General features: G+C 26.7%; 2 protein-coding genes across 4 annotated transcripts; one reads left to right on the forward strand and one right to left on the reverse strand.

Annotated features, from left to right (window-relative positions):
* Positions 1 to 69: 69 nt before the first annotated feature.
* LOC126921036 (integrin alpha-PS1) lies at positions 70 to 7,880 on the forward strand. 2 transcript variants are annotated; one of them, XM_050732188.1, is made up of 18 exons: positions 70 to 603; positions 851 to 978; positions 1,416 to 1,439; positions 2,152 to 2,255; positions 2,327 to 2,454; positions 2,527 to 2,735; positions 2,859 to 3,063; positions 3,155 to 3,298; positions 3,671 to 3,812; positions 3,911 to 4,179; positions 4,249 to 4,474; positions 4,556 to 4,787; positions 4,869 to 5,265; positions 5,361 to 5,590; positions 5,685 to 5,917; positions 5,998 to 6,092; positions 6,177 to 6,306; positions 6,383 to 7,880. In XM_050732188.1, the coding sequence occupies exons 1-18, from the start codon at positions 434 to 436 to the stop codon at positions 6,611 to 6,613; spliced, it is 3,297 nt and encodes a 1,098-aa protein (XP_050588145.1). In that variant the 5' UTR covers positions 70 to 433; the 3' UTR covers positions 6,614 to 7,880. The 2 variants fall into 2 exon arrangements, with proteins under 2 accessions (XP_050588145.1, XP_050588146.1); XM_050732189.1 differs by lacking the exon at positions 1,416 to 1,439 and having other exon boundaries at positions 71 to 603.
* On the reverse strand, positions 7,467 to 10,153 carry LOC126921049 (post-GPI attachment to proteins factor 3). Of its 2 annotated transcripts, XM_050732220.1 has the most exons (7): positions 9,943 to 10,152; positions 9,577 to 9,719; positions 9,351 to 9,503; positions 9,132 to 9,256; positions 8,924 to 9,057; positions 8,635 to 8,839; positions 7,467 to 8,569 (listed from the first exon to the last, which is right to left on the reverse strand). In XM_050732220.1, exons 1-7 carry the CDS (start codon positions 10,076 to 10,078, stop codon positions 8,515 to 8,517), a joined length of 951 nt encoding a protein of 316 aa, XP_050588177.1. In that variant the 5' UTR covers positions 10,079 to 10,152; the 3' UTR covers positions 7,467 to 8,514. The 2 variants fall into 2 exon arrangements, with proteins under 2 accessions (XP_050588177.1, XP_050588178.1); XM_050732221.1 differs by lacking the exon at positions 9,351 to 9,503 and having other exon boundaries at positions 9,943 to 10,153.
* Between the last annotated feature and the right edge of the window lie 74 nt (positions 10,154 to 10,227).

Below are 10,227 nucleotides of genomic sequence, written 5' to 3' on the forward strand. Positions count from 1 at the left end.
ATGATAAAAATAAAATACTACAAAAATGTACTTAAGAAAGTAAATTATTTTATACTAATTTTGTTTAATTATCTATGCATAAGTAAGAAACTTTTAGCATATATTTATACATATAGACATTTCATAAAATTTCAAACAATAAAAATTTTAATAAAATATAATTGGTAATATTTCTCCATTAAATATTGCCTTCTATAAAATTATAAAATATAGTTGTCACTGCCATCGAAAAAGCTTGTGTATAGATTGCGTGGGTGGATCTGCTAGATCCTATGCGTGTTTAAAAGGTGCAGATGAATGTTATAGTAATAAAGTCTGGAAAAGCATATAAAAATAGTTGTAGCGATAAGAGCTTGTACGAGGTCAGATATTATTTATACCTTTTTACCTTTATCATATTACATGTGCAAGAACGGTTGAAGTTAACCACAAAATGAAATGTTATCAATTGGTTCTGGTCGTTTTGAACGTATGCTTAGTGCATACATTTAATTTAGAACCAAGAATACCTGTTATCAAAAAAGGATTAAATGGATCTTATTTCGGTTACTCTGTAGCCGAACATCAAGAAACTTCCGACGATGGAACAATATCAAAAAGCTGGTATGTGCTATTGATAATATTTTATTGTAATTAAAATTATCAAGAGAATGTATACATATATATGTATAATATAGATAACAATACATACTTATATGTATTATGTACAAAATATTGTATTGTTAATATTTTATTAATTTATACTTTTATCTACTAATAACATTACTGATATAATATATGATGGTAAGATAAGGCTTAGATAAACAAGAAGTATGCATTAAGAAAGCTTTAAGGATAATATCTGTTACAGGATGTTAATTGGAGCTCCTTTAGATCAAAATAGACAACCAGAAACTAATAGATCCGGTGCATTGTGGCAATGTCCTTTAACAACATATAAAACAGATTGCACTCAAGTGATTACAGATGGACGATTAAGTATGTTTTTAAATTAAAAAAGTTTTTCAGAAATACTGATATAAACATGTTATTTATTGATTATAAAATTTAATTCTACATTGTATTAAAACATTTAATTTTCATAAGCACATTGTATTTACTATACTAATGTTATATTAATAAAAGTATGTTAAATCTTGTTATATTTGAAACAAGTCAAAATTTAACTAAATAACGTATTGTTATCTAAGCTAATTTATATTTTATCAGTAAAATTATACACATATTTTTTATTTCTATGCTATAGTATTGTCTAAGTGTCATCTTATGTTTATATATGATTTTGGTGTAGTCATTGTGCATGTCATTTTTTTATGTTATTATTTCATAAAGTCATTAAGTTATTGTGCTTTATTTTATGTTATACATATAATAAGATTATTTTTTTGTTAAATTATGTGTTGGTTAACGAGCAGCAGAAGGGAGTCTGTATGACACAAGTAAGTTATTGAATGGTGTTATTTGAATGAGCAGTCATTTTATTTATTATTATGAATTATTTTATTGTGATTTTGTATATATATATTTATATTGATATGCTCATTTTTATGTCAGCATGGCATTATGATACAAAAATTATTTTATTGCATTATTTGTATTTTGTGATTCAAAGAATATTTTCTACCAAATGCACTATTAACATTTTCTGATATTTGCAACTATATTCTTACTAACTACACATCTGCATTTTAGAAGTACACAATTTATAGATTACACAAAGGAATAAAATTATGTATGTTCTCATGTGTTTTACGAATAATATATTTAATTATTGTTGCTTCTTAATAATCTTTCTGATATCTATTCTTTATTTGCTATAGCATGAAATTTCATAGATAATTGTTTATATTATTCAGCTTTTATTTTTATTTTATTTTCTTTCCAAATTAGCCAGAATATTTTTATTTTATAATACATTCAAATATTTACCCGTCTTCCTTTCCTTTACTTCTTTCACAGTGACACAGTTATTATATGATATAAAACAAGAAAAGATTACTAGGTAATTTGAAGACATAAATGACAATAACTTTACTGTATGTTTACAGTTTCTGACAGGAAACATTTATGCTGTAAAATGAATACCATGTATATTATACAATTATTTATTATCATTACCAATCGTTTAATAAATTGTTTTCTGCATTTTAGATCTTGAATCTGATGATCTAATACCACCTGGTAATGATGAAATTAAAGATAACCAATGGTTAGGAGTAACAGTGCGCAGTCAAGGCTCTGGTGGCAAAGTAATGGTATGAATTTCATCATATTTTATTTATTAATACTATTAAATTGAATATAATTTAGTACAATAAATTTCTAGGTTTGTGCTCATAGACATATTGTAAAAACAGCAGATTCACAATGGGGTCAAGGGCAATGTTATATATTGACACAAGATTTGAAATATCAAGATTTAAAAAAACCTTGCTCTGGGAAGCCTACCAACAAGTAAATTCGTTTAATAATTTGTACAATTAATGTTTTTGAAGGAATCAATCAAAAATTATGATTCTATTTCAGAGCACATGAACAGTTTGGATATTGTCAAGCAGGAACCAGTGGTGTACTTACTTCGGAAAATCGTGTCGTTATTGGTACTCCCGGCCCGCATACTTGGAGAGGGACTTTATATCTCTTTACTGTTTCAGATGAATTTTTAACTAGGGATAATACAGTTTATAATGCTCCAATGCAAGATTCTTCTCCCGTTAACAAATATAGTTATTTAGGTAAATATTTCAAGTGAAGGTAATATATTTCTTATATATATGGTAATATGGTATTTGATGATAATAAAGTTAGTTTATTAAGTTATTGTACAAGTTGGAAAAGCAGAACAAATCAATTTACAGGAATGTCTGTTACTGTGGGTGATTTCTTTGGTACTGGATTAGCTTATGCTGCTGGAGCCCCGCGTTCAAATGGTACAGGTCAAGTTGTTCTACTTACGCGACGCGATTTTAAGCCAGATATGGATGTTGCTCTTATTTTGGATGGTGAACAATTTGCTTCAAGTTTTGGATACGAAATTACTTCTGCAGATGTTAATGGAGACAAGTATAATTCTTTATATATTGTTTCTAAGCACATAATAAGCATATATCTTTTTTAATTGCATAATTACACTTCTCCACTTTTTTGCTTTTAGAGTTGACGATCTTATTGTAGCTGCACCTTTTTACTTCAATAAGGCAGAAGGGGGTGCAGTATATGTATATACTGAATTACAAAAAACTTACAAGAAACGTGAAAAAAGTAAACCTATTAAACTTGTTGGGCGTGAAGAATCAAGGTTTTATTTCCTTTCAACTTCGCATATATAGGATATCCCAGTACATTTTATAGCTCAAAATAGATAAGGAAAGAATGTCGTATAAACATATGTCATTGTATGCATTGTTAAAGAGTTATAACAAAAGAAAAACAGTATACGAAATGAGCGGTAACGAACGTGCATTACTACGACACAAAGTATTAGTAGCTTAGGAATATTTTCGTTTAGTAGCAACCAGAAGATATCATAATACTTTTGATAACATATGTTTATATGGCACTTTTGTTTTACTTTGATGTATAAAATATGCAGACTACATATGACTGGATAAGATTGGAACACTCTATAGAATTGCATATACAACAATAAATAAGTATAATTTTATTATAGATTTGGATTTGCTCTGACAAATCTGAAAGATTTAAATAAAGATGGATATGACGACATTGCTATTGGAGCCCCATATGAAAAAAAAGGAACAGTATACATATATCTTGGTTCAAAGAATGGAATACTCACAGTACCATCACAGGTACTATTGCATTATTATCTACAATATTATGGAAATAGATTAATTTTCTATATTTATGTAATATGCTTTTTTATATTGCGGAGATTTGTTAACTTTAGGTTATACATGCAGAAGATATGCCAGAACCATTACTAACATTTGGCTATTCACTAAGTGGTGGAATTGATATGGATCAAAATGGATATTTCGATTTATTAGTAGGAGCTTATGAAAACGATGCTGTAGCACTTCTTCGTTCGAAAAAAATCATTGATATTACGACTTCTATTCATTATTTAAAAAAAGATGGTACATTTCAAGAAAAAATTGAGCCTATAGATCCTAATAAAGTTGGGTGTCCAGAAGATCCAGATTCAAACCATACCTGGTAAGTATAACTTAATAAAATTTAGAAGTAAGATTATTTCCATATAAAATTGTAATTAATTTGTTACAGTTTCTCATTTGAAGCTTGTTGCGAGACAAAATCTTTAGTGAAAGAAGAAGATATGCAAAATCTAAAATTAAATTATTATATTGAAGCTGAAACTTATACTGGAGTTAAAAAATTTTCTAGAGTTTGGTTTGGAACTGGGTATTCTCGTTTACATTACGTAAATCGTACTGTTCATTTAGATACAACAAAATTGAAGCATTGTCAAAAAGAAACAGTTTATTTGAAGGTATATTTTATATATTAGAAATAATGTTTTTACCAGAGACTCAATGTCTTCATTATAAATATGTTTATTAACAATTTTTAGGAAAATACACGTGATATTCAATCACCTATTAAATTCCGCTTAAATTACTCATTAATACAAGAAGAACCAATTATGCCAGCTGAAGGAGAACCTTTACCTGATATAAAGAATTACCCTATATTAAACCAACAAGAAGCTGCTCGTGTATTTGAAGCCACCTTTCAAAAAGATTGTGGTAATAATGATATTTGTGAAAGTGATCTGCAAGTAAAGGCTCGATTAAATCTATCAGGTATATTTCTGAATAATTAAAATTATTGAAATATTAAATTAAAAAACATTTATGGAAATTATTAATGTGCTCAATTATTAGCTTCTTCGGTGAAACCAAATTTCTACGAACTTCTCCTTGGTGAAAGAGACGAAGTTGTGGTTGATGTGAACGTGTCTAATATTGGGGAATCTGCATATGAAGCACAATTATTTATTGTTCATTCTCAAAGTTTAAATTATATCGCTAGTAAAAGCAATGATTCTGCAATCTGTAATTTATACAATGCGACTATAGTAGGCTGTTCTATTGGAAATCCTTTTAAGAAAGACAAACTAGTAAATATACAAGTAAGATTTGATCCAAAAGAACTAGAAGATAATAAATCACAATTGGAATTTATAATATTTGCAAATTCCACTTCAAAAGAAATAAAAGAAAAAGAACCTATAAGATTACAAGCTACAGTATTGAAACAAGCAGAATTATCAATTAAAGGGTAACATTTATTTACAATTATATATCAAGAAAGAATGATAATGTAATACAAAATGAAATCACACATTAATTATAAACAAATAATTAAAATTATAGGAGTGCGAAAATTCAGTGGGCCTTTTATGGTGGTCCAGTTATAGGTGAATCTGCCATAAAACATTTAAATGAAGTAGGACCGAAAGTATCGCATGTGTATGAAGTGTTCAACGAGGGTCCATGGAGAGTAAGTAGTTTAGAAGTTCACATTTCATGGCCCTATGAGGTTGCGAATGACAAAGCCCATGGTAAATGGCTTTTGTATTTAGAAGAGCTACCAACTGTACAAGGTAAAATTTCTTTCTATACTAATTTAACGTGTTTTTATATCTTATTTAATATTGAAATATATACAGTATATTTACTTACTCTACAACTTTGTAGCTTTAGGTGATGGTGAATGTATATTACCATCAGGGCAAGTAGTTAATCCATTAAAATTGCAAGATAGTATAAGCTACGATGATATTGATGTATTTCAATCTGTAATATCTACTCCTCCTCCCTTGCCACATAATCATAGTAATCACATAAGAACTAGACGAGATACAGAAAAAGTTGTTAATACACGAACGATCATTGATAAAGATGGTCACAGACGTCAAGTAGTTTCGATGGTGAGTAATTTATCAATTTAAAAAATACTATTATCTTGGAAATATAATAAACACTTAAGAACTATCATTAAATATTATAGAATTGTAAGGCTGGGACTGCAAAATGCTTTGATATTACATGCTTTATATACAATTTGCAACGAAAACAGGAGGCAATTATTACCGTTAAAGCAAGGTAATGTTTAATATTTTTTAGTTATACAAACATATTTTTTAAATGAATTCTTTATTTGCTAAATGAACTTTTTCATATGTTTAGATTGTGGAATTCTACTCTTGTAGAAGATTATCCAAAAGTAGACGAAGTAAAAATTGGTTCTAATGCAAAAATTGTTATACCACCAAATGTTGTAATACAACAAGAAAATTTAAAAGATGATTATGCAATTGTGAGTATAATTGTAATTATACTTTAATGTCATGTATTCGACATTTTTAACTTCATAATTATATTTTAATATCTAGGCTGAAATAATTGTATATCCGAATCTTCTTGATCACCAAGATGGTGAACCAGTACCAATATGGATAATCATAATAGCTGTTGCAGCAGGTTTGTTATTATTTATCTTAATTACTTTGGTTCTTCGAAAACTCGGGTTCTTTAAAAGACGGCGGCCAGATCCTACTTTGTCAGGAAATCTCGAAAAACATAGAGAAGATAATCCAGAAAGTGAGGCATTATTTAAGCGCTAAACATTTATAACAGAAACATTACAGATTATTGATTGATATATACTATCTTATATACTTACATTTAAAGTACTTACAATGAAAATTGCAGCAAAAATTAATTTTTTAAAAAAGAAGGAGAAGAAGAAGTAGATTAATCCAAAACATTTGGTATCCATATTGTGATATATTGACTTATTTATCCACATAATTTTTTTTAGAAAAGCACAAAAATTTATAATGTTTTATATGTACTTATTATCTATTTAATAACTACATTAGTAGTTATATTTTTCAATAATATTTAGGCCATTGACTTTTTATAAATCTTTTTTAACTATATACTTTTACCAAAAATCTTTATGAAATTATTCAAAATATTGAAATCGTAAGAACATTAAAAAATATAAAGGTTACTTTGCGACAATAATGTTATTTAATTTGCACATTTATATAAGCGCACAATTGAAGTATACAAGAAAAAAATATGTAAGGAAAACTATACAATTTTACATTCATATAACGAAACAATATCTATTACAGCTAAATAGAAACATGGTATAAAATTACTTTCAGTTTTAGATATGAAAGATGCATTTATTTAATATTAAATATTTCTGTAAGCTATACAGAAATTATTTGATACATTTTATAATAAGACTGACTTTACATAAAATGCACTTTTTGTTTTGCAAAATTTGTACAATTTCTTTTTTATTAAAAAATTGACAATTGCAAACTAAAAAAGTCATAATAAATGCAAACTTGCCATTAATTTTGTAACATAAGATTATCAGAACAAAGATACTTAACTCTAGAGTTCAATGCTAATGCAAAAATCAGACTTTATTTAATTAATCAGTCTTTACACTGTGACTTAAAATATATGAGTAATATATTTAATTATATTACATTTACATAAGAAGGATTAAATTGTTTAATCTTATTTATAATATAACAATTTTTAGAGGTTTTAATTTGTACCCATAATGGGAACTTATTTCTTTGGAAGTAGTGTGCAAAATTATTAGGTACATTATTACATTTTTATATTAAATGGCAGTAATATGCATATGTACTATCGAAGCTAAAGAATGTTTAATGTAACGTGCCTTTAAAATATTGTATACATCTTATTGATTGTTATATTATATGTATACTACTTGTTACATATTAAGGTGTACAAATAATTTAAATGTATACCAGGTACTTAAAACCTACTGTTCTATCAATCGGTCAATGGTTTAATTAATATAAACATTATGCAATTATATCTTCATATTACAACACATTCCCCAAAGTATTTATATGTTTTCCTGTATTAAGTAATAAATGCAATGAGCTCTGGCAATATTAAGTCAGAACTAATACTTTGCTCTAAATTCATATGTTAACACTAAAATGTCTAATATTTAGTATTAATTATATTACCAATGACAGCTAATCCTGCCATGTTACACATTAATATTTACAAAAACAAGAAGTAGATTGAAGGAATGTGTTCAATGATCTTTTAACAGATAATCATTCATATCAATCTAAAAAAAATTTGTATTACAAATTCATTGTATTTATCATTATAATTTAAATTTCACTTTATTATAAATTATAACTTGGATATATATATATATATATATGTATGTATATATATATATGTGTGTGTGTGTGTGTATAAACAATAACTTCAAAAAAAGTAATAAAATATATATACTACTGATACATTAAGTAGTACATGAAGGAGATATATTTCTGTTTTGTAGATTTCATTTAATGTTAATAAAAAATAGTATTTTATAATTAACAAAAAAATATGGAATAATATTTACTATTACGTAAAGTAACAATGAAACAACACTTTAGTACCTCAAAAGAAAGACTAGTAATAACATAACTAATGTATATGATGATCAATATTAATTAATTAATCAATGATCAATATTAATTAATTTATTCAAATAAGAACAATCTGCCATCATGAACCTGAAAATTTTATATAAAAATATATTTAGAATGTATTAACATTGTACTAAATAAATTATACTGACCTATACAACAAAATTGTGAGAGGAATTGTGCATGCATGCCACAAAGAATGAGCATCAAATATCCAATAGATTGGTGCAAAATCTGCTACTTCTAATATAGTAACAAAAACTGTTAATATATTAAACCAACCAATTAGGTAAATATAAGATAATTTTTTGCGATTACAGTGCCACCATATCATTGTTATAACAAATGTTAAAAAACCTGTAACATTATGATGATTAGTCATCATTTTTAATTAAAAAACGTCTGATTATTGAAAGAAATACAAATACTTCATTAAATTACCTATAACTATATTAAATTTCATATTATAGTCATAATTAATGTAACCAGACCATAAGTGGGATAAATGTGAATATAGAGTGCTAAGGTATCCACATGTAATCACAATAAATAAACTGATGTTTTTATAAGTTATTCTAAAATGTATAAAGAGATATCTTTAAAATGTTTTTATTAATATTCTATTCTATCTAACAACAGTATAAATTACCTTAGTAGCATACAATATAGTAAGGTAAGCACCATAATAAATGCACAGGAATAATCCATTACTTCGGTGAATGGAGTATCTCTTGCATGAAAAATAGATGACCAAAACCAACCGTGCATGCATACCTGGAATTAAATTTTTTTAAATTTACATAAATATTTATATTTATATAAATTATATAATAAGGGAATTATATTTATATAAATAACAGATATATACCAGACTAAAATATGTCCATATGTAAAACATAGGATAAGTACATCTATATTTTCTTTTAAATTTCCAATACATAATAATATGAGCATAAAAATTTAATATGGAAAATACTACAGAAGCAGGTTCTTGACAGCCAAAAATACGAATAAATGGCCACTAAAATAAAAATCAGTTGTTGATAAAATTTATATTTTACTCATGTATGTTATTATTATTAAATGTCATATACCTTTCCATGAAATTGAGGAACTTGTAAACCATGAGATGTAAAGTAATCCACTGTCTTCCAAGTACAGCTGTAACTACAATCTTCCTTACAAGACCAAAATAATAATTTTAATGATAAGGAAGATAGTATCTCAAATTTTTGATCTGTAAAATGATCAGTTAACATTGGTATGTACATATACATACTGTACATATAATAATACATAATAAACCACTAAAAAAATATTTTCTTTATTGTTATCTTAACTTTATAGTTGGAAAATACTAAATTTGTGTAATAACATTATTAATCATAATTTTTTTAAGCTTTTGTCACAATTTACTATGTCACTGAGTTTTTCCCTGATACATTATTGAAAATACATACCATTATCGCAGTTATCCTTATGACACTTTTCAAGACACAAAATGTAAAACTGAGATTTATCACCCGTCGAACCATCTATACTTTTTACTAAAAACATTTGAAATGCCAAAATCAATAAACATTTTAATTTCGACATACTACCTGTATGTTGGCCACAGTCGTATACTAACTTAATTACACAGATTTGATAACTGTCGTGGTAGGGATAAGGTTGTAAAGTCGTAAGGTGTGCTTTGCAAATCGGCCGCTAGCCATAGAGCGCTGTAATCTAATAGGAAAGGTGCT

The sequence above is a fragment of the Bombus affinis genome, chromosome 10 (genome assembly GCF_024516045.1).
Source record: "Bombus affinis isolate iyBomAffi1 chromosome 10, iyBomAffi1.2, whole genome shotgun sequence".
NCBI lineage: Eukaryota > Metazoa > Arthropoda > Insecta > Hymenoptera > Apidae > Bombus > Bombus affinis.